General features: G+C 36.8%; 1 protein-coding gene across 1 annotated transcript in view; it reads left to right on the forward strand.

The window, feature by feature from the left end:
• The window catches only part of LOC120635725 (putative fatty acyl-CoA reductase CG5065), a 28,869-nt gene extending 2,976 nt beyond the window's left edge, over window positions 1-25,893 (forward strand). Inside the window, exons 2-11 of the mRNA XM_039906851.1 lie at window positions 1,152-1,254; window positions 3,121-3,237; window positions 6,763-6,885; window positions 13,538-13,663; window positions 15,465-15,612; window positions 17,431-17,532; window positions 19,955-20,141; window positions 21,981-22,087; window positions 24,064-24,199; window positions 25,671-25,893. Coding sequence (XP_039762785.1) covers window positions 1,152-1,254; window positions 3,121-3,237; window positions 6,763-6,885; window positions 13,538-13,663; window positions 15,465-15,612; window positions 17,431-17,532; window positions 19,955-20,141; window positions 21,981-22,087; window positions 24,064-24,199; window positions 25,671-25,893 — 1,372 coding nt within the window. The remainder of the gene's footprint in view (window positions 1-1,151; window positions 1,255-3,120; window positions 3,238-6,762; window positions 6,886-13,537; window positions 13,664-15,464; window positions 15,613-17,430; window positions 17,533-19,954; window positions 20,142-21,980; window positions 22,088-24,063; window positions 24,200-25,670) is intronic.

Here is a 25,893-nt window from a genome sequence, read left to right on the forward strand (position 1 = left end):
CTAATATTAATTGCAACTTTCAATGTGCAATCATTATGACATTCCCGTGTCTTGTTTACAAAAAATGAATAATAATTAATTTGAAAAAAAAAAATTGTAATGAGCATTGAAAGTTTCAGTTAAAAAAATTTCAATTTTATTGTGAAAAAAATGAGATTATGAGGCGTGCACTTTTGGATTTTCCAAATTTTCTTTTAAAATTTGATATATTTTTGTGAACATACATTAAATTTTCAAATATGTATTGGCTACAGAGTGTCATTTATACTTAAGTAACGTACCCACGTTCTAAAACACGGGAACATGCAAAGGGGGAAAGTTCACCTCAGTTGCGCAATAGCGTTTCGGTTTCACAGATAAGTCTCTGAGATGGTAAATAATGTACCAAAGCAGAAGTACCTTTTGCCCGCAGCTTCGCTCACGTTAAGTTAAACTTTTGAATTGGTAAATTTAAACTACAAAGGTTTAAAAAGAAGTCTTGCTGCTAAAAGAAAAATGTGAACGTAAATTACATAAAAAAATTAGAAACTTTCATATAAATTATCATCCTAAGGAGAAGAAGAAGGAACACTTTATTGCACGTATAACATACAGGTAAAGAAACAGTAAGGAGTATACAGTACACAATGTAGGCATGCAAAGGCGGCCTTATTGCTGCAAGGAGTCTCTTACAGACAATTGTAGATAGGAGTTACAGCAAGAGAACGGGATAGTGCCAAGAGTGTTGATACATGAATACCAAAATATAAAGATGTAAAGGAGTTGGAATTTTAAAAATTTGTGAAACAAGTATTCCTTTATTTTTAATCGAAAACCTAAAATCAAAGTTTCATGGATGTAACTTGAAATATAAATTGATAAATGAAGGATTTTATACAAACTTTCATCCCCCATTTAAACCTCTTAGGGTTGGAATTTTAAAAAATCCTTTTGAGCGGATGCCTACGTTGTAATAACTATCTGTGTGCAAAATTTCAGCCCGATCCGTCAAGTAGTTAGAGCTGTGCGTTGATAGATCAGTCAGTCAGTCAGTTAGTCAGTCAGTCACCTTTGCCTTTTATATATATAGATTAAGATGATTTCGGTTTAGATTTACACGTTGTATATTGTCTGTTACTCAGTCAGGGCCTATTATAGTAGATTTGTTTTAGGTACGATCAAGAAAACGCAAGCGAATCCAGGAGGCAGAGTGTAGCTGAATATTATGCTGGTAAATCAGTTTTCATCACTGGAGGAACCGGATTTCTGGGCAAGGCAAGTTCACTGTCCATCACTTCACCAGTAGTCTATAATATAACAGTCCCCTTATAGACTTATGGCCTCTCCCAGGGTTTGCCCGCAATATATGGGTATCACCATCCCCTTACAATTATGTAAACATATTACATATAGATAAATTCGTAAGTGACTCAATCATTTCAGGATTCTAATTAGTGTTAGTAGAAATATATATATTATAACTTAAAACAAAAAGTCGATATAAACAGTCGACTAACTAGAAACGGACATAAATTAGTGATATCTGCATATAGTCTGAGAAAAGTACAGAATTCCTTTGTGGGGATGGGTACATGCTTTTATGACATGATAACGAAGGTAATATTAGATCTACCTTTACCTAAGTTTAAGCAATCTATTGAAACACATTTAACAAATCGTGGTTACTACACGATTGATGAATTCCTTAACGACAAGGCTGCTTGGAAGCAGGCCGCTCCACTCTCATCTCTCACAAAACAGAAAAATTCTAAAGATTGTTAAACTTTAAAATGATGTTGGAAAGGGGAAACTGCTGAGTTTCTTGCCGGCTCTTCTCAGTGGAATCTGCCTTCCGAACCGGTGGTAGAGTCACAACAAACAGACTGACTTGACGTTTCAAAAGTGCTTATTAATTTGGCCTACTTGAAATAAATGAATTTTGAATTTTGAATTTTATTTGAGGTCAGAATAATTAGTTACTATTAAAGATCGTCAAGTTAATTAATCTATTATAATCTATACTTATAATTAAACTGTAAGTGGAAAATTTCTGTACATTTATGATCGATACTCGTATGCTTGATAATCGATACTTAGTCCAAACCCGATTTTTGTTTCATTTTAGTTTGTCTGTCTGTCTGTCCGGGCATCACGTGAGAACTACTGAACGGAATCAAATAAAATTTATATGGTATAGTGGTAGCTGATATTTCGGGTCAACATATAGGATACTTTTTATCCCGATAAACAATAAGTTTCATCCGGAAAATGGGATGAAATTTTTATCAATTTCACTTAATAGCTCCGTTTTAACCGTGCGTATCGAAAGTGTATACTATCAAGCTGTAATGTCTTATTCAAAGTCAAAGTCAAAAATATCTTTATTCAAGTAGGCCCATAGGTGGCACTTTTGATGCGTACATAAGAATTACACGGTAGTGAGATGATGGCGATAACCACATTCGTAAACTTAAAACTAAAGCTACGAGGGTTCCAAACGCGTCCTGGTCTAAGAAGCCCCCAACAAACTAAGCTGGGTATTTTTTTTTTGTTATCACCATCTTGCAATGTCATTAAATTATTAGAAGAGCAACCTGGTTAGAGCAATAATTCATACCCAAGCTTTTTTATCAATTACGTAGTCCTTTACTATAAGTTACGTTTAATACAAACTTTGAACTTTTTAAGAGACATCTCCAAGATGTCAATTGGTAGTTTATTGTAGAATTGTTTGCAATTTCCTTTAAACGAATTATGAATTTTATGTAACCTAGTATATTGCACTGTAAGTTTATTCTTACTTCTAATGTTTAAATTATTGCAGTCACATTTTTTCTTAAATTTAGAAATGTTTTTATGAACGTACATTACATTTTCAAATATGTACTGACTATACACTGTCATTATTTTAATAAGGATCTGATAAATATTGCCGGAGATAAAGGACATAACTCTTTACAAATAACAGTAAGTCGCAATGCTTAAGGCTTATGGGATAACGATCGAATGCATGCGTACCATCCTACCAATATTATAAATAAGTTTGTATGCGTAAGGTCGCTGCCCACTGCGCAAATCGCCCGTAAAGAAAAATTATTATCATGATTAATATATTATATTATATTATTTATTTCATTCCAGGTTCTGTTAGAACGTCTATTATCAACGTGCGGAAGTATTGACAAGATATATCTGCTGGTGAGGGAGAAAAAAGGACAGCCTATACAAGTGAGACTGAAACAACTGTTGGACGTTCCAGTGAGTATCCTTAAACGTCAATAAACAAATTAGAATTAAAAAAAAAAAGTTAGCCATGCTATCTATGGTTTTAAATTTATTATTCCATACATTTAAATTCTATACTTTAATAGTAGGACTAATTTAGAAACACTTTTGAAACGTCAAGTCAGTCTGTTTGTAGTGACTCTACCACCGGTTCGGAAGGCAGATTGCACTGAGAAGAGCCGGCAAGAAACTCAGCAGATTGCTCTTTTCCAACATCATTTTATAGTTTAACAATCTTTAGAACTTTTCTGTTTTGTGAGAGATGAGAGGGGAGTGGCCTGGAAGTGGAATTCATCAATCGTGTAGTAACCACGATTTGTTAAATGTGTTTTAATATATTGTTTAAACTTAGGTGAAGGTAGACCCATCCCCACAAAGGATTTCTGTACTTTTCTCAGAAGATATTATTTGTGTCAATCAAAAAATATTCTATTTCCTCTGTGTACCATTTGGCAACATAAAAAAATTAGGACATCAAAGTTTTAGCGCTATTTTAATTTAATGCAAAATAAATCTGTTTTTCAGTTTCCGTGAGTTATTACTTAATTAAAAATAGTTTTATTTTAAAGTAACATCAAAACATTAGCACACTACATTTATTATTTATTTATTTATAAATAAATAAATAAACCCCTTCTCAGTGTGGGACAATACCCGTGCTCTGTAGTGTGCTAAATTTATTTATTTATTTATTTATAAATAAATAAATAAACCCCTTCTCAGTGTGGGACAATACCCGTGCTCTGTAGTGTGCTAAAGGGGTTAAGACGTTAGTCCACCACGCTGGCCCAGTGCGGATTGGTGGACTCCACACACCTTTGATAACATTTTTTTTTATAATTTTAATAAAAGTGTTAATATTATATTTAAAAACATACATTGTATGACGTTAATAAGTGCAGTAGCTATTTTATTTTTTTATATCTTGTACCCATAACACAATTTAGATGGCGATGTGTGTAGTCGTAGAATTTTTTTATTAAAAAAAAAAAAATGTTCGTACCATGAAACGATTGTGAAATTAATATGTTTGTGAAATAATTTTATAATTTTTATTAGTGTTTTTACATACACTTTGAGGAATTATCAATTTTATAAATTTAAAATGCATATAAAAATTTTCGGAACCGACAGGATTTGAACCTGCGTCTCTCGGGCAATCGTGGCCTGAGCGCTTTCACCAATTAAGCTACGGCTCTCCTACCGTCGATGCCGAAATGAGTATATGCCTTTCTCATCAGTCTTAAAGCGACTGTAGCGTCATCTAGTAGGAAACGTTGCAGTTTCGATCTACTTTTTCAAAGGTCCAATATTACAATGAGACACGTTTGAAACAAGAGATGATACATTGCTTTTTTATATTTTTATAATTTTTATTAGTGTTTTACCTACGCTTGGAGGAATCATTAATTTTATAAATTTAAAATGCATATAAAAATTTTCCGAACCGACAGGATTTATAATATACTAGCTGTTGCCCGTGCTAAAAAAATATAAAGAATGGAAGGCCAAGGTATTCAAATATTCACCTCAATACCCACAATGTTCAGGATGGCACTTAGATCTTTCATTAATTAACAGTATTATTGAAGCTAAATACCTAGTTTCTCATATTAAAGTATTAATTTTATAAAAGACTTCATTAAAGCCCACCAACCTGCTTTAGAGCAGTGTTGTGGGTCTGTACTCTATAAACCTGACTTCCCAAGGAGTGAAATAAAACAACTAGACTGACTCTAATACTGTATATTAGGCTTCTCTATAATTCATATTACTTATTACCTTCAAATGACTCTACTACCAGTTCGGAATGCTGTCTTCGGCAGAGAAGACCACTGGCAAGAAACTCTACCGTTGCTCTTTTATTCAATCAATTAAAACAAGACTTATAAACACAATTACAACATTATCATATGTTATAACGCTAGGCCCTTTGATACAAGACATATAAGACAGGTCAAACATAACTACTATTATCACTAATAACATCAGGACTTTTGAAACAAATTGTTTGTATAGAGCAACGTATGCTACATAAGCTATCTGTATGAAATAATGCTAGGGCTCCATATATGATACCTGAATAACCCAAAGGATATAAGAGATATACTTATCTGATGCTACATCAGGTACAACCATAGTACCAACAACTTTTAACAACTTATCTCAACTCCATCACCAGTATATACGACTCTTGTTTTGCCACAACAATATTTCGTTAAGTATGTCGTTTCCATTATAAATCATCTATTCTCAATTTGTAACGTTCTATCCACAATACTTTACTTAATCTTCTATTCTCAATTCATTAATTTAAATCCGTCCTCACTTTTCTTTGCCGCCAATCGATCTTGTCAAACTCGCGTCTCCCGCCATAGATCCTATATTTTTCTTTGACAGTCTACTAAAGGCCTTTATTCTATTTTCAATACACTATCAATGAGTATACAAACTATGATTTGTTGATATATTTAATATAATCATCGGGTTTATCATAGATAAAGTGCTATAATTCCCTATTTCCTAACACCCGCGACTTCGTCTGCGTTTGATTTTGTTTTTAAAGTATTCAGTATCGCTAAGCTTTAAATGAGTATATATATATAACATGTGACTGCCAATTAATTATAGACAAATAATTTGCAATAAAAAAAAATTGTGACTATAATTAAAGATCTAAGCTATCCTATCTCTTAAGTTGGACCAGACTGCTCACGGTGTACCAATTTAATTTAAAATCGGTTAAGTAGTTTAGGAGTCCATCGCGGACAAACATCGTGACAGGAGATTTATATATATTAAGATATTTATAAATTTAAATCGACAAATAAAACTGCAAAATCCAACGAACCGCCATGACGGGTGTACGCCATCAAGTATTTTGTGATTTCAAATTATCAGTCTAAGTTTTTTATTTTCAATACCATAAACAATAATCTTTTTTGACGGCCGAGTGGCGCAGTGGACCCTGCTGTGAGTTCGATTCCCACAACTGGAAAATGTTTGTGTGATGAACATGAATGTTTTTCAGTGTCTGGGTGTTTATCTATATATTATAAGTATTAATGTGTGAATATAATATTCATAAAAAAATATTCATCAGCTATCTTAGTACCCATAACACAAGCTACGCTTACTTTGGGGCTAGATGGCGATGTGTGTATTGTCGTAGTATATTTATTTATTTAATCTTTAGCTGTGGAACGAGGACTTACTAAAGCTGTAATTTGCCTATGACGTCATTTGCACGGCCATGACACCCGGCGAACGTTTTCGCGGGAAATATTTTTTTTAAATATTATTTGCAATTTATAACCAAAGAAATAAAGCTGCAAAAATAAGATATTTCTTTTTTTTTCCTCCTGGCTTTACACAGATTATCCAATGTCAGGTGTCTAGAAATTTCTTGGATACAGTAGATACTTCCGAACATCATACGACAGTTTTTCAAAATTCCTTTAAATGCCTATTACAAGTTATATTGGTTTTTTTTTACAGCTCTTCGATAACTTGAAGAGGGTGAAGCCGAGTAGCTTGAGTAAAATCGTTCCCATACGAGGCGATATCGCAAAGAATAAGCTGGAGATCTCAGGAGAAGACGAGGGGAAATTGATTGAGGATGTAAGTGTTTTTACAGAAAATCACAGAATCGAGAATCCTCATTCAACCATTATTGCATGCAGTGTGTCAAAAAACAGTGAAAACACCCCGCGCACATCACACTTCATATACGCAAAATGTTGCCAGCTCACAAACTTTTTCCCATTTTCCTCATTGCACGCTAAACGCCTTGCGCATATCACACTTCAGCTCACAAACTTTTTCCCATTTTCCTCATTGTATGCTAAACGTGTAAGACATTAGTGACATTGAATTGTGAACATACAGAGTTTTCATTCAATCTTATATCTTTAAACGAGCAATTCTTATATATATATAATTGGAATTTCGGAATCGGCTACAACAATTTTCATGAAATTTAGTATACAGGGTTCATTTTTAGAAAATGTAATTTTATTCGTGTTTTATCGATAAATATATAATAATGTTTGGTTGAAATGAGTTTTTCCGCATTTGTCTTTCAGAATGAGCGCAACGGAGTTTTAGATTGACGTTGTTTTTCAGATAGGCATAGTTGAAATATTATAAAACTTTTAAATTTTGTTTGGTTGAACGCGCTAATCTCAGAAAATGCTGTTTCGTTTTTTTTTCTTTGGTTGTAAACAGTGGCGTGCACAGGGTTTTTGACCAGGGTATGCATAAAGCAGGTACATGGCATGAAATGGAAAAATTCCCCTCGTTACTAATACGAGTTATATAAAATAATTTGGGTATGCAGTGCTTATGTGCATGTATGAAGTGCACGCCACTGGTTGTAACAATTATGGCTATATAACATCACGCTACGACCAATGGCTACTATTATTAATGAGAAACGTTGCAAAAACTGTAAAAAATATCCTTTTTGAGAGATTCTGATGTGTGCGATCGTGAACGGTAAACGTTACGCCAAACGACGGAAGTATGTATGTCGGAATTGTTGTTTCTTTAAAGTAAACAGTCCGCGACAACATACGACTATTTTTTTAAGTCGACTCATTCGCGGACGAAGTCGCGCGGGTCTGCTAGTCATTATTGTACGCAGTGCATTGTGTCCAAAAATCGTGAAAACGCCCCGCGCACATTTCACTTCACACCCGCGGAACTTGCTAGCTCACATACTTTGCCAATTTTTGCCCATTTTATGGCAGACGTTTAGAACATTAGAGGTAAAATAATTACTGTCATCTGCTAAATGCTAGGCATAAAAATGACTAAGCGTTTCTTCGAGAAACCATTCTTAAGTGGATTGGTTTAGTGTTCTTAATTCAGTGCAAAATATTATACTATAAAATTAAGAGTTCATTTACTTCAAGTAGGCCTACTTTATAAGCACTTCTGTATTCATTGTATGTCTGTTTGTTGTGACTCTACACTCGGTTCGGAAAGCAGATTCTACCGAAAAGTGCCGACAAGAAACTCGGCACGGCTAGTATGGGCAGGAGACAATTATCTCACCGGGGAAAGGATATATACGATATACGATAGACAGTGGCGTGCACTTCATACAGGCACAAAAGCACTGCATACCCTAATATTGATATATAACTCGGATAGGATGAGGATTTTTTCCCATTTGATGCAGTCTTCCTGCAGTACGCATACCCTGGTAAATAAATCAGTGCACGCCACTGACGATAGAGAGATAATAGGTAGCCTGTGTTCTTTTCCGTGCATGCCAAATTTCATCCAAATCCGTTCAGCCGTTTTTGCGTGGTTGAGTCACAAACATCCACACTGTCACATTTATAATATTAAGTAGGATACTCAAAAAATTAAATGTGACGTCACAAAATCCATTATGCGCAAACTGAGTTAAAACTTCAGACATCTTTGGACTATAAAACATTATGTGTAATTACTTCTAGGTACTGGGAACGCATAAACATGTGCAACATTTAGCACCTATAATTAAAAATTTTAATTAGAAACTTTTATAGTACCTACTCGGATGGGCAGCGTTCGGGAAACTTCGTGACATCTTCTCGTCCAAAATCCCTCAGTGCCTGAAGACTAAAGTCTTCGAACAGTGCGTGTTGCCAGTGATGACTTACGGATCTGAGACATGGCCGCTAACTATGGGCCTCATAAGAAGGCTCAGAGTCACTCAGCGGGCGATGGAGAGAGCTATGCTAGGAGTATATCTACGTGATCAAATCAGTAATGAGTAGATCCGTAGAACTAGAGTTACCGACATAGCTCAGCGAGTCGCGAAACTGAAGTGGCAATGGGCGGGGCACATAGCTCGGAGAACCGATGGACGTTGGGGTCTAAAGGTGCTGGAATGGCGACCCCGCACCGGTAAACGCAGCGTAGGTCGGCCCCCAACTAGGTGGACAGATGACATCAGGCGAGTCGCTGGGAGCCGCTGGAGGCAAGCGGCCCAGGACCGTGTGGAACTCCCTAGGAAAGACCTATGTCCAGCAGTGGACGTCGATTGGTTGACATTGTACTTCCATGTTTAATATTATAAATGCGAAAGAGATATAATATGCAGTTAAAGAATTTTTGATTGTTTTCATAAGAACAATATTCATCATCATCAAGACCAAATCGACCGAAAGTCCACAGCTGGACGATTTATAGGGCGATCCAAACTCCACGGTTCTGGGCCGCTTGTTTGTATGCAAAATCGTACCAGGACGTAAAATCGTTCGGCAGCACATTTTCGTCGGTAGGTTGGTAAACCTGGCCGTAGCCTCCCACAAGAACATATTACGAGAAAATTCAGAAATTATATACAGTCAAACCTGGATAAGCGAGAGTTCAAGGGAGCACAATCTCATTCTCGCTTATAGAGGTTTCTCACTAACACGAGTTTCTCGCTAATGCAGGTACATGGGTAGCGTTTCTCTCTTATAGAGGTACGCAGCAATAACAAGACATATTCATGCACTATGTAATTTTATTTTATTTAGAACTTATTTACATTTTAAAAAATCCGTGAATTTCGTTTGGGTTTCTGTTTTTGTATTTTGAATGTTTTTCTCTAACTAATAAATTTTGTCGAATATTGCTTGCTCGACTGTCGCTTATAGAGGTATAGATAAGTAGCAGTCTCACTTACGGAGGTCCGTGAGGGAAAAACGACTCTCTCTTACAAGGGTTTCTGTTCCTCGCTAATAGAGGTTTTGGGAGCTTAAAATGACGCGTCCTGACTATTACTCTCACTTATAGAGATTTCTCACTTATCCAGTTCTCACTTACCCAGCTTTGACTGTATTCCCAAATCTCCCTAGGAACCGAACCCAGGACATTTAACTTAAAACAGTGGCCACCGCTGCGCCTGCGAGATCGTCAGTGATTCACCGAAAACTTATTGTCACTCGTTTAGCAAATTTATCGCAAACAATATACATATAATGCTTGTATTATAACAGGTATCTCATTAGTGGTCGGCGAATAAAATTTTAATCTCTCGATTTATAATATCCCATTATCTTTTAGAGACTGAAAATTAAAATAATGACAGCGCATAAACAATACTTAAAAAATAAGACGTGTCCCTAAAAATATTGCTAATATAAGAACAAAAATCAACTTATGTCCACACACGCGTTAGAAGTTAAACTTCTTTGGCGTAACAAGATGAAAATCTCTTCAAAAAATTTACCTTACGCCTTATTCTACGTTTGTAGAGAAAACGACTGTAAACAATTGAAAAAAGGTATTTAAGACATTGAAAGTTTTATTATAACGCGTTATCTAGCTATGTCGTCATTATCGGTTAAGTTTGACTGAATATTAGAATTTATAATTTTTGTACAATCGAATCAATTAAATCACCGGAATCACCGGACTGACAATTGAAAGTGTACACTGTCAAACCTTATAGCTAAATTTAGGGAGCCGGTTTTGGATTTGTTTTACCAACTGTAAAGAAAGTTAATAAAAATATAATAATAAATAGGTAGTATACCTACCTATTTCTTTACGGTACCCTCACAATATATTTCGGCGTCAGAAAAATTAGACAGATTACTTACGTAGAAACAGCAACAATTGTTTACTTTGCGTACTTTCATAGTGTCGTTTCATGTCTTACGGGATCTTATTATACGTATCGGTTTGCTAGTGCGTAATAATTATTGAATTTCTCAACGGATCTCTACATAAAGAGCTTTATTAAACCAATTTATCACCTTTTTTAATACACACAGATTCTGATAGTTATCCTTTAAATAATAGTCTCACGTAATAACAGTTTATAGATACCCAATCAACAGAAGCGGTGTTAGCCCAGTAGACTGGACTATAAATATCGATGTGTCCAGTGGTTCTGTGGTCGTCAAACTGTCATCATTCGCCCTCACATGAGGCGCCCTCAGGCCGACGATCCCTTCGCTTCTTCGAACCCTAGGGTTCAAACTCTTCCTGGCAGAGCCCCATTCCGAGGCTCGCCGACAAGCCCGCGTTACGCTGAACCTATTTTCTGAGGTGAGACCATGGATGGGCTCGCCTATTTTTTGTATACATGTCATCGCCGAGTCGGCCGGTCCGGACGATTTTAAATTGAATTTTCTTTAAGATAGAGTTTATATTTGCTAGAACAACTCATGACCACAGATAAATATAATAACTATCCCATTCATACCAACATAAAAATGTCGAGTGCCAGAAGAAAAATAAAGAAGTTATGTCAGTTAAAAATGAAGTTATCGAAATTCAAATTAGAATTACGCGAATGTTAGCTTTATTCGTAGGGAGTTAAGGTTTTTCATAAGGATAAAGGTTTATGTCGCTTTTGTTCTCGGATTCTTTTTTTATTAACAATTTATGCTGCTTCTTTAGCTGTTGACAGTAATAATTTTACCTCTAATGTTCTTCACGTTTACCAGAAAATGGGGAAAAATGGGAAAAGTTTGTGAGTTACGCGTGTTTAGGGATAGATGTGCTGGGGGCGCTTTCTCTGTTTTTGGACACAATGCACTAAATGGGAAAATCCCGTTATGGAGCACCGTGTTGGTACACACTTTTACACCATGTGCTCAAGAGGGTACTTACCTTAGCAGATATTTATATCGCCAATTTTAATTTATAAAATAGTAAATAAGATATTCGTTACAAGCCATGGAATTCTATCCGAAATAAACGTTATTATTATTATTAACAATGACTGAATGAGTCTTTATGATCTTAATTCTATATCAATAATAAATGTAGAAAGCTTAGGTTTAACATAAAAATACAATATAAAAACACAACAAGCGGCACTCACTTGGTTAAGGCCCGTAAACATAACATAACTAATTAAACATTATTTGTAAATATATAGCTTTAATGAAATTAATTGTTATTAATCAAATTCTGCATGTTATTAATTATTTTTTTAGTTAAGATTTGCATGCCTTTAAATGGGCTAATAATTCAATGGATTCATCATTTAATGTCATTATATATGTTTTAAAGAGATCAAATTAAATAGATGCTGTGATGTGTTCCGTGCAATCATCAATAATTTAAGGATCAATTTTTTATGCCTCAAAGTGACGACTGAAAATTCGTTTATTTTTTTCTTTGTCGTCGTTAAATGCGTTATTGTGGAAATTTATAAGATACTAGCTGTTGCCCGCGACTTCGTCTGCGTTTGATTTTGTTTTTAAAGTATTCAGTATCGCTAAGCCTTAAATGAGTATAGTTGTATATACATATAACATGTGACTGTCAATTAATTATAGACAAATAATTTGCAATAAAATAAAATTGTGACTTTACTTAAAGATCTAAGCTATCCTATCTCTTAAGTTGGACCAGACTGCTTACGGTGTGCCAATTTAATTTAAAATCGGTTCAGTAGTTTAGGAGTCCATCGCGGACAAACATCGTGACAGGAGATTTATATATATTAAGATGGTAAGATATTTTTTTTATTGGACTTTTTTTTAGATCTATTAATGACAGGTACTAATGTCGAAGCGGCGGTGGTAATCGGCAGCGACCCTGCTTTCTGAGGCCGTGGGTTCTATCTCACAGCTGATTAATGTTTTTCAGTATTTTATAAAGCGATGATAGCCCAGTGGGTAGAAGCTCGACTTCACATTCAAGGGGCCTTCGCTTCATTTCGATTAAGAATCAAAAAATTCAAGTAGGCCCAGTTTACAAGCACTTTTGAAACGTCAAGTCTGTCCGTTTGTTAAGACTCTACCACCGGTTCCGAAGGCAGATTCCACCGAGAAGAGCCGGCAAGAAACTCTGCAGATTGCTCTTTTTCAACATAATTTTACAGTTTTAAATCTTTAAAATATTCTATCTTGTGAGAGATGAGAGCGGAGCCTGCTTCCAAGCAGCCTTGTTTTCATGAAATTCATCCATCATACAATAACCACGATTTATTAAATGTTTTTTAACACATCGTTTAAACTTATGCATTGGCAGGTCCAACATTACCTTGGGAATCATACAATAAAAGCATATACTCAATCCCACAAATTACTTCTGCACCTTTCGCAAACGTGCGATTCGATTCGATTATAATAATCGATATGGTAATCGATATAAAAACTTACGGGAACTTATGTGGCTCATTTACTACAATCTTTGTAACAAAATAAATGTCCTAGTTAACCAGCAATCAGTTTAATTTTGTTACATTATCTATAATCCACTCCACAATCTATATATACACTACAGTCCTTCAATGTTAAAAATGTATTGATCACTACGATATTTCCAGGTAAATGTCGTATTCCACTCAGCCGCGACTGTCAAATTCACTGATGACTTCCGAACAATGATGACAGTCAACTTTGAGGGGACCGCAAAAGTTTTAGAGCTGAGTAAACAGATAATAAACTTAGACGTAAGTATACATATATATTTTTAATACAAGTGCAATCGGAAATGGGTCTTCTACAGCGGCTGCATGGGCAGGGGACAATTATATCCCCGGGGGAAAGGATAAAAATCTTATTCCACAGCGGGGCTAGCACAGGGCGGAGACAAAAATTATATCCCCTGGCCGGAGATATAATTAACGTGCCCACCTGTTAAAGTTCGCGAACATGGAATAGGCCGACTAGATGACGGCCGAGTGGTGCAGTGGGCAGCGACCCTGCTTTCTGAGTCCAAGGTCGTGGGTTTATTTTTTATTTATACTCTTTATTTGCACACAAATAAAAATACAGAAAAAGAATAAAAGAAAACACAGACAGAAGAAGTATACAAAAGGCGGCCTTATCGCTTTGTAGCGATTGTGGGTTCGATTCCCAAAACTGGAAAATGTTTGTGTGATGAACATGAATGTTTTTCAGTGTCTGGGTGTTTATCTGTATATTGTAAGTATTCACGTGTATTATATTCATAAAGATATCCATCAGCTATTTTAGTACCCATAACACAAGCTATGCTTACTTTGGGGCAAGATTGCGATGTGTTATATTAACTGTAACCACCACCACCGGTGTATTTGTCTTTAGATATGGAATTACTTTACGGTGTTACGAGTATATCACGTAATATACTCGTTTGTTATAATGTTAAGTTCTTAAGCTAACTTAAACTTTAAATTTGAAAGTTTTTTCTTTCTTTTCTAATAATTGAAGGGCCAAGCGAATGGAAAACCATCCCCCTCGCTCGCAATACGGTACGAAACTGATTTGAACATTTTGAACATTATGAAAAAGTTGATGATGTCCATGGGCTCATAAACCTTGCACTTTACAGCATGTTATTGGGTCACATAGTGAGATCGTATTATATTTATTATTTATTACCCTCGTTTATTATCATACATATATTATTTGGATATTATTTCCACTTGTGCGCCAGTGCTCTGAGAGTTGATAAAGCTGTGGGAGGTGATTTTTATCCTTTCCCCGGGGAAATAATTCTCCTGCCCAGTGGCGTGCATAGAGGGTATGCACCGGGTATGCAGATTATATAAAATGAAGAAAATCACCAGTAGGAGCTATATAAACTTTATAGCTTAAGGGTAGGGTTTTTATAACTCTTACAATGCCTATCCTTAAGTACTTTATAACTCTTATCGGAGAATTTCTTCATTTTATATCATCTGCATACCCTGTGCATACCCTCTATGCACGCCACTGCTCCTGCCCATGTTAGTTTAATATCTTTATCAACTCTCATTAATGTATTTCAGTATTTTATAAAGCGGTGATAGCCCAGTGGGTAGAAGTTCGACTTCACATTCAAGGGGCCTTCGCTTCATTTCGATTAAGAATCAAAAAATTCAATTAGGCCCAGTTTACAAGCACTTTTGAAACGTCATGTCTGTCCGTTTGTTATGACTCTACCACCGGTTCCGAAGGCAGATTCCACCGAGAAGAGCCCGCCAGAAACTCTACAGATTGCTTCATATCTTTATCAACTCTCAGAGCATTCAACTCTAGTGCACGCGTGGAAACAATATCCAAATAATATACCTATATGTAATATTAAACGGGGGTAAACTTCTCATATTCCCTTTTCCCGTGCTTTAGCAGGATGTCACTTTAATTATTTCCCCTGTCAGGGGATATAATCGAGGGATATAATTTTTATCTCCTGCCATTGGCAGTTGAATATGCTCAAAATTGAGCAAAGAAGTAGTCAAATATAGCCAAAAGACACGCGGACTATAACTTAAGTTTGAATTACAGACGTTCGTGTACATATCGACCGCATTTTCGAACTGTAACAAACCTGTGATAGACGAAGTGATCTACCCACCACCGAAGCCGATAGGCGAAGTTTACAAATTCATCGAGAAATATGGCGACAACCAAGAGAAGATAAATAAGTTCTTAGGTAAACTTTCTTCACCGGGCTCGATCCGGCAATCTGGAAATTTATTGTTTGTTAATTTTCTCTGGTCAGGTCTGGTGGGAGGCTTCCGAGCTTGTTAATTCTACCGACATGTCGCTAAGTGATTTAGCGTTCCGATACGATGCCGTGTACATTTCGGCCCACTAATATAACTACCATAACTGTACCAGGTCAGCCCGATACTATCTTAGACTGCGTCATAATTACCAGCGTGTGAGATTGCAGTCAGGAATAATAAAAAAGTATCTCCACTATATGAATCAACTAATAAAAGGGTCAAACTAACAAATTACGTGGTCACACGAATATTACCAAAGCCTGTGCTTTTATATTACCAATGATTATGTTTTAAATAATTGCTCTACATATTTTTGCAGGCGCTTCATCAATACTATATTAGAGCTTTTTTTTTTCTTTAATAAATAAATATACTTCGACAATACACACATCGCCATCTAGCCCCAAAGTAAGCGTAACTTGTGTTATGGGTAATAAGATAGCTGATGAGTATATTTTTATGAATAAAATACACATAAATACTTATAATATACAGATAAACGCCCAGACACTGAAAAGCATTCATGTTCATCACACAAACATTTTAAAGTTGTGGAAATCAAACCCACAACCTTGGACTCAGAAGGCAGGGTCGCTGCCCACTGCGCCACTGGGCTGTCTGTGCTGATTGTGATTTACATAAATATCCTAACTACACTTAATTTATAAATCTAAAAGTAGTGACAAAAGACACCACTAATTTGGACCAGTCATTTTAGTTAAGTTTACAGAGTTGTTTTTTTATTCCACTACAAACTAAGCCCTTGACTGCGATCTCGCCTGATGGTATGATGAAGATGTCTAAGATGGTAGCCGGCTAACCTGTTAGGGAGTACGGTAGTCATACCCTTAGTCGGTTTCTACGCGACAACGCACCGGAACACTAAATCGCTGGCTGTTCTAGAGGGAAACTAGAGGGCTGTTCGTTCTATCTACAAAATGGGTCCGAGAGAGTCATTGAGAGATAAATTTAAAGATTGTAAAATAATGACAGTGTATAGTCAGTACATATTCGAAAATTTAATGTACGTTCATAAAAACATTTCTAAATTTAAGAAAAAATGTGACTGCAATAATTTTAACATTAGAAGTAAGAATAAACTTACAGTGCAATATACTAGGTTACATAAAATTCATAATTCGTTTAAAGGAAATTGCATACAATTCTACAATAAACTACCAATTGTCATCTTGGAGATGTCTCTTAAAAAGTTCAAAGTTTGTATTAAACGTAAGCTTATAGAAAAGTCCTATTATAGTATAAAGGACTACGTAAACGATAAAAAAGCTTGGGTGTAAATTATTGCTCTAACCAGGTTGCTCTACTAATAATTTAAAATGACATTGTGAGATGGTGATAACAAAAAAAAACACCCGGCTAAGTTTGTTGTGGGCTTCTTCTTAGACCAGGACGCGTTTGGAACCCTCGTAGCTTTAGTTTTAAGTTTACGAATGTGGTTATCGCCATTATCTCACTACCGTGTGGTTCTTATGTACGCATCAAAAGTGCTACCTGTGGGCCGGGCCTACTTGAATAAAGATATTTTTGACTTTGACTTTGACTTTGCTTAGAGACACGTCTTTGTCGGTAGGGTGGTAACTAGCCACGGCCAAAGCCTCCCACAAGACCAGACCACAGAAAATTACGAAATTGTGAATTCCAAAATTGTCCCTGCTGGGAATCGAACCGGGGACTTAAATTCGTCGTCATAATAAATAAAATGAAATGCAATCTATTTACAGATGGACTACCGAACACCTATACATTTTCGAAGGCGCTCTGTGAGAACCTGGTTAAAGAAAAGCACGGCGATTTGAAGACTATAATAGTCCGACCTTCAATTGGTAATGACCCTTGAATAATTCTAGCAGTTCCCGATTTACCTCGTCCGCTTTCAAGAGGTTCACAAATTTTTGGTTTAAATTTTGACAGCCGGTTGGCGCAGTGGGCAGCGACCTTGCATTCCACGTCCAAGGCCGTGGGTTCCCACAACTGGAAAATGTTTGTGTGATGAACATGAATGTTTTTCAGTGTCTGGGTGTTTATCTGTATATTATAAGTTTTTATGTGTATTATCCCTATCCCTATCGCTAATCGCTATCCCTATCCCTACTTATATTATAAATGTCAATGCAAGTTTGTTTGTTACGCTTTCACGCACAAACTACTTAACCGATCCTCATGAAACTTTGTACTCATATTCTTGGAAGTGTTAGAAGTAATATAGGATACTTTTTATTCCGTCATTAAGCTCGGTTCCTTTGGGAGAGGGGATGAAAGTGTTTGTCGGTTTTACATTATAACTCCGACAAATTATAACCGATTTAAATAATTATTTTTGTACTATAGAGGTTATAATAAGTGTTTAATTTTGCCCAATCTGTGTAGATCTGATGAATGTGGTTGGAGATAGAGGACAGAACTCCTCAGCGGACAGCAGCAAACCCCACATTTAAGGCTTAGCGATACTGAATACTTTACGTTTTTTTAGAACTACAACTGAATTGAATGCCACATCGAAAAACAAAATAAAACGCAGACGAAGTCGCAGGCAACAGCTATTCATATAATTATTAGACAGCTATCTTAGTGCCCATAACACAAGCTACGCTTACTTTGGGACTAGATGGCGATGTGTGTATTGTCGTAGTATATTTATTTATTTAAAAAAATAAACCGTGGGAATCGATTATTTGGCTAGGATAAAAGTCCTTTCAACTAACTCTAAGCCCCTTTTGCCAACCTCATTGGCGCAGAGGTGAGCGCTGTGGTTTTATATTGGAGGTCCAGGGTTAAATTCCCGGCAGGGGAGATTTTGAAATTTATTATTTCCGAATTTTGTCTGGTCTGGTCTGGTGCTCTAAAGTTCGTTACATAAAAAATATTGGGTTGTTGAGTTGATGTTCAGCTGAATTGTAATCCACACTAATATTAACCCATTACCGGCACACTAGAGGGCACGGGTGCCCACAATGAGTAGGGGTTAAGGCCGTAATCCACCACGCTGGCCCAATGCAGACTGGCGGACTTCACACACCTTTGAGAACATTATGTAGAACTCTCAGGCATGCAGGTTTCCTCGCGATGTTTTAAAATTCATTTACAATTTAAAATTCATTTATTTCAAGTAGGCCTAATATAAGCACTTTTGAAACGTCAAGTCTGTCTGGTGTAGTGACTCTACCACCGGTTCGGAAGGCAGATTCTACCGAGAAGAAGCCGGCAAGAAACTCAGCAGTTGCTCTTTTCCAATATCAACAATTTCCATTTTACATTTTAAAATTCATTTTTCTATCTCGTGAGAGATGAAAGCGGAGCCGGATGTTTCCAAGCAACCTTGTCATTAAGAAAATTCATCAATTTTATATTAATATTATTACCTCGCTGTAGTAAATGTGTTTTAACACATGTTTTAAACTTATGCATTGGTAAGTCCAAAATTACCTTAGGAATCATGGTATAAAAGCGTATACTTAATCCCATAAATGATTTCTGCACCTTTCGCAGGCGTCACTAATTAATGACCATATTTTCTTGTAAGTCGACTTTTTATTGCCACTTTATGTTCATAAAGACTAATATGTTATCCTACAAATAGTATATTGTTATAAATATATTGTGAGGCTACCGTAAGTATACCTATTTCTAAAAAATTTTCACGGAGGGATTCACGTGATTTAAGTTTATATATTGACCGTACAGCTCTTTTCTGCAATACGAATGTAGTTTCAATATCAGCAGCTTTGCCCCATAATAAGATCCCGTAAGACATCACACTATGAAAGTACGCTAAGTAAACAAATCTTGCTGTTTCTACGTCAGTAATCTGTCTAGTTTTCCTGACGGCGTAGGCAGCCGAGCTTAGTTTACCTGCTAGTGTATCTATATGGGTACCCCACTGAAGCTTACAATCTAAGGTCATGGCCTGTGATGAGTGATTCTCCATTTATTATTATATGTTTATTAAATATCTTTTGGACGCAGAAAGCGCCAACCGTTGATTTTGGGGGACTCTTCACCTCTTTGTCTGTGAATGTGTGAATTCCAGTTAAAAAAAAAATTAAAAATTAAAATTTAAATCTGTTTATTATAAATAAAAAATACATGGTTGTTTAGATCTCAATTACATTATGCTAATCTTCATTATGGAAGATTTTTGCGCTTGAGAGGGTTGCACAAATATATATTGATTATTATATATTAATTAATGTATAATGTAAAAAAAAAAAAAAGTTAATAGTTGAGCTGTCGTCTTGTCCGTTACAGTGTCACCAGCTTTGCAGTCGTCCCTTCCCGGCTGGTGTGACAGCTGGGTCGCTGCTACGGCGACCTTCAGTGACGTGGCCCGAGGCCTCACCCGCGTGATATATGGTAGCAGTGACGTCACATGCAACATGATACCGGTGGACTACGTATGCAACCTGGCGATCGTTGCAGCCGCGAGGGGCAATCCGTGAGTTTAAATTGTGTAATGAAATTTATTTATTTGTATGAATATGTGATAAAATGTTCTTAACAAAATTAAAAAAAAATTGATGCGGATTTGCATCGAGATGGCGCTATTGTATACGCATGCCAAATATTGCTATAGTTTATATCAGAGTAGTTTTGCGAACTAAATAAAACAAAAAGGCGTGACATGTCCAAAGTCAAAGTCAAAAGTCAAAAATATCTTTATTCAAGTAGGCCCATAGTAGGCACTTTTGATGCGTACATAAGAATTACACGGTAGTGAGATGATGGCGATAACCACATTCGTAAACTTAAGCTACGATATGGTTATCCGGTCAGGTAACCCGAACATACAAATTTGGTCAATAAACGACGATCGACGGCCGATTGGCGTAGTGGACGACCCCGCTTTCTGAGTCCAAGACCGTGGGTTCGATTCCCACAACTGGAAAATGTTTGTGGGATGAACATGAAAATGTTTCAATGTCTGGGTGTTTTTCTATATATTATAAGTATTTATGTATATTATTCTTAAAAATATTCATCAGTCGTCTTAGTACCCATAACACAAGCTACGCTTACTTTGGGGCTAGATCTGGCGGCGATGGTGTATTAGGTACAGTATATAAACAAAAAATTAAATAATCTAAAGAGCGGTTCTTAGAGCTTAAGTCTGTCCAGCTGCTCCGTCGCGGGTTGGCGGGCTACTATTCCTCGTTTTTTTTTACCTCTTGATAAATTTAGTTACCTCGTTTACCAGTGCGGGGACGCCATTACAGCACCTTGTGATCCCAACGTCCAACGGTTCTCCGAGCTATGTGCCCCGCCCACTGCCACTTTTGCTTTTTTTATGTTTATAGACGAGCGCTTGACTGCAATCACACTTGATGGTAAGCGATGACGCAGCCTAAGGTGGAGAACGCTTGCCTAGAAGATGCCTTTCACTCTTGAATTGAAGGTACTCATATTGTAGGCACTGGGGAAAATGGAAGCTGGAAGGGCATTCCAGATACCAGCGGTGCGGATCAGAAACGAAGATGCGAAGCGCTTCGTACGCGTCCGCGGTATATAGACCACGTAGCGGTGCAGATCCTTACGGTGCAGAGCTTCGCGACTCTTTGAGCTATGTCGGAAACTCTGGTTCTTCGATTCATCCCCACATTCCTGATTTGATCACGTAGAGATACTCCAAGCATAGCTCTCGTCGTCGCTCGCTGAGTGACCCGAAGACACCCAAGGTGTATAATAAATTTATTTTATGGGTTACATTACTGGCCTTAAAAAGCACGGGTCTCCTCCCACAATGAGGAGGGATCAAGGCCGTAATACACCACGCTGGCCCAGTGCGGATTGGTGGTCTCCACACGCCTTTGAGAACAGTATGGAGAACTCTCAGGCATGCAGGTTTCCTCACGATGTTATCCCTCACCGTCGAAGCAAGTGATATTTGCTATTAATTTGATAAGTGATATTTGACGGCCGAGTGGCGCAGTGGGCAGCGACCCTGCTTTCTGAGTCCAAGGTCGTGGGTTCGATTCCCACAACTGGAAAATGTTTGTGTGATGAACAAGAATGTTTTTCAGTGTCTGGGTGTTTATCTGTATATTATAAGTATTTATGTGTATTATATTCATAACAAAATATTCATCCGCTATCTCAGTACCCATAACACAAGCTACGCTTACTTTGGGGCTAGATGGCGATGTGTGTATTGTCGTAGTATATTTTTATTTATTTATTTGTTTTAGTTTTAGAAAAGCTAGAGCTGGGATTCGAACTCTGACTCTCGAAGGTGAAGTCGAAGTCCCACCCAAGTCCTATTCGATGCATTTCATTCCAGGTCTAATGAAACCATAGTGTACAACAGCTGTAGCTATCCAACTAATTCAATCAGCTGGAAACACGGTGCAGATCTGTACCTCGAAGAGAGTCTCAAACATGGCAGAGGTAAGTCTAGAACGAGTACTATCTATATATGTATATGAAAGAGAAAGTGTGTGGATATGTTCCGTATAGGCTCCGAAACGGCTGGACCGATTTCTATGAAACTTTCAGGGAATCTCCAGATTGACCTGGCGAGTAATCCTGTAAAGTTTGGTGACGATCGGAGCACTCCTATTTTTGAACTGTCAAACTGTTAAATACAGCTTTTATTTACTATGATGATATTATATTGTTGGGTGTACATGGGTGTAGATAATGATCTTCACCCGCTCGAGAAGAGAATAGAAGAGAATGATTACGGAGATAAATAAATGATTTAATATATTATGAGACTTAAATTAAAAATTTAATGATGTACCTAAGTTTATTGTTTAAATAAAATAAAGCAAAATCTAGCCCGGCGAAGCGGGCTGGGTACGCTAGTAAACGATAAATTAAAAATTAAAAACCCCCGACAGAGATTCAATACCTTTACTCACAATATACTTTTACTGACGGCCGATTGGCGCAGTGGGTTACCCTGTTTTCTGAGTCCAAGGTTAAAAATGTTTGTTTGATGAACAGGAATGTTTTTCAGTGTCTGGGTGCTTATATGTATTTTATAAGTATTTTCGTGTGGATCAATTGGGTCACCATGGGCTCAGTTTAAACTTTAAAATGATGTTGGAAAAGAACAATCTGCTGAGTTTCTTGCCGGCTCTTCTCAGTGGAATCTGCCTTCCGAACCGGTGGTAGAGTCACTACAAACAGACTGACTTGACGTTTCAAAAGTGCTTATTATTAGGCCTACTTGAAAAAAATGAATTTTGAATTTGAATTTAAGTTGTACACGAAGTGCTGGCCGTTTGTATCGTCACGGCGCTATCAATGATACGAGTATATCCCGTCGCGCTTTGGCCTCTGCGTTTATTCCTGCACAATTGGAACCTCCCGGTTTGTTCAGGGATGATCGCAAGTAACCAGACGGTATGACTATAGTACCGTGGTAGTGCGCGTGCGCTGATGTGGGATGCGTACTGCGTTGTTACGTTGGCAGCTTCTCACTTGCCGAGTACGTCCCAAAAAGCTGCCGAATCTGCTTAAATGCTTAAGCGCCGTAAATACTCCGTTATTTGTAACGTTTTTGCGACGCTTGCGTTTGAGACTGGGTCTTCGGACATGAAAAATTTTATTAACATAGTGTCACAAAATTTGGTCCTTACGTCTGGTGACTCAAGAGCTGGCGCTTATTTAGCCCAACGGCTAAGTCTAGCAATTCAAAGGGGCAATAGCGCCAGCATTTTGGGTACCATGCCCATAAGTGAACAGTTAGACGGCTTATATTTATTGTAAATTCAGTTTGTAATTATTATTTCCCTACAAAAATATATTTTTCGTTGGTTTATAAATAAAGAAAAAAAAAAGTAATATACATTATTATGCATAAAAAAAACATTCATCAGTAATCTTAGCACCCATAACACAAGCTACGCTTACTTGATGGCGATGTGTGTATTGTCGCAGAATATTTAATTATACTTATTATATTTATTTATACCTATTCTACTAGCCCGGCCATTCTATTTGATACCCGTATTGAGGTAGTTGTGGAAAAACATATCCAACGTGTAAATGATAACCGAAATAATACTTCAAAGTCTTTAGAGGTATTATCTACTGTCTCTGAGACTTATCTGTGGAACTGAAAACCTAATAGTTTTTGAGTAAACCGCTACCATAGTTTTTACTGTTACAAATCAGATACAGCCATAACATCACATGCAAAATTAAAATCATGTGACCCCGGTCATTGTCAGGTGCGCTTCGCGTAGCGTAGGTACTATGCACGTGTCGATCTTTTATCTTCAATAGGGTTGTCATAAGTAAACACTTGGAATGTTTTGCATTGGTTTGTATGGAAAAATAAATGTGCTTAGTTTCATTTAATATTTGCACACGTTGATTCATCTGCATCTCTGCTTGAAGCATCACGTCTTTAGTTCCAGGTTCGCTGAGGCCGAGGAAAGTCGCAGTATCTACGTCACCTCTGGTGGTGTCGTACCTGACGTTTACTCGGCAAACTGTTCCGGCTTTCTTGGCAGACCTGTGGTTACGCGTCCGTGGGCAAAAACCAAGGTAACCTCAAGATTGTAAGGTAATTTTGGACCTAACAATGCATAAATTTAAAGAATGTGTTAAAACACATTTATTACAGTGAGGTTATTATACAATTGATGAATTTCTTAATGACAAGGTTTCTTGGAAGCATCCGGCTCCGCTTTCATCTCTCACAAGATAGAAAAATGAATTTTAAAATGTAAAATGTAAATAGTTGATGTTGGAAGGTATATACGGTGGTAGAGTCACAACACACAGACATACTTGACGTTTCAAAAGTGGTTATATTAGGCCTACTTGAAATAAATGAATTTAGAATTTAGAATTTTTGAATTGACTACCTATTACCGGCACTAAAGGGAATCTTTTAGAATGAGAAGGCGTGGGTCGGACCCCGAGTCTCCTCTCAGAGTTTGTACGTTCATAAAAACATTTCTAAATTTAAGAAAAAATGTGACTGCAATAATTTAAACATTAGAAGTAAGAATAAACTTACAGTCCAATATACTAGGTTACATAAAATTCATAATTCGTTTAAAGGAAATTGCATACAATTCTACAATAATCTACCAATTGACATCTTTGACGGCCGAGTGGCGCAGTGGGCAGCGACCCTGCTTTCTGAGTCCAAGGTCGTGGGTTCGATTCCCACAACTGGAAATTGTTTGTGTGGTGAACATGAATGTTTTCCAGTGTCTGGGTGTTTATCTGTATATTATAAGTATTTATGTGTATTATATTCATAAAAAAATATTCAGCTCAGCTATCTCAGTACCCATAACACAAGTTACGCTTACTTTGGGGCTAGATGGCGATGTGTGTACCTATTGTCGTAGTATATATATATTTATCTTGGAAATGTCTCTTAAAAAGTTCAAAGTTTGTATTAAACGTAAGCTTATAGAAAAGTCCTATTATAGTTTAAAGGACTACGTAATCGATAAAAAAGCTTGGGTGTAAATTATTGCTCTAACCAGGTTGCTCTTCTAACAATTTTAAATGACATTGTGAGATGGTGATAACAAAAAAAAACACCCGGCTAAGTTTGTTGTTGGCTTTCTTTAAATAATTCTTATGTACGCATCAAAAGTGCCACCTATGGGCCTACTTGAATAAAGATATTTTCGACTTTAACTTTGAAGTTATACTTCTTTTGGCGCGTTGGGGAAATATGTTGAGAGTTAATTTTTACGATGTATGTCATCCTTTTGTATATCATTGTATCTCTTGTTTTGTTTGTTTACCTACCTACATTTTAATTATGCAAATATTTTGTCGATAAGCTAAATATATTTGCAATTTTTGCAGCCGAACTCAATATAAATTAAAATTCTATTTTTACTAAAGTTTACTTACACTTGGAATGTAAATTTGAAATAACCAATCACGACGTCCTAATGAAAGCTGCAGGAGTACAATCTTTGAAGTAGCCGACGCGCACCTTTCAAAGAACTGTTTCTCTCTCTCACTGTTCTCTCTCTCTCTCCAGGCACATGCAAATGCAACAGAGATCTGTGCTCTTAAGAGACTTACTTCGCGACTTCACTTCAACCAAATTGTCTTTCAAAATGGATAGATCCCAGCGTCTTATTGCTACAATGAGCGAGGAGGACAAGATTTTGTTCCCGTGCGATCCGAAAACCGTGAACTGGAAGGAATATATTAAGGACTTTTACAATGGCGTACAGAAGTTTATGTTGAGAGATAAATAA

This window comes from Pararge aegeria, chromosome 27 (genome assembly GCF_905163445.1).
Source record: "Pararge aegeria chromosome 27, ilParAegt1.1, whole genome shotgun sequence".
In the NCBI taxonomy this organism is placed as follows: Eukaryota; Metazoa; Arthropoda; class Insecta; order Lepidoptera; family Nymphalidae; genus Pararge; species Pararge aegeria.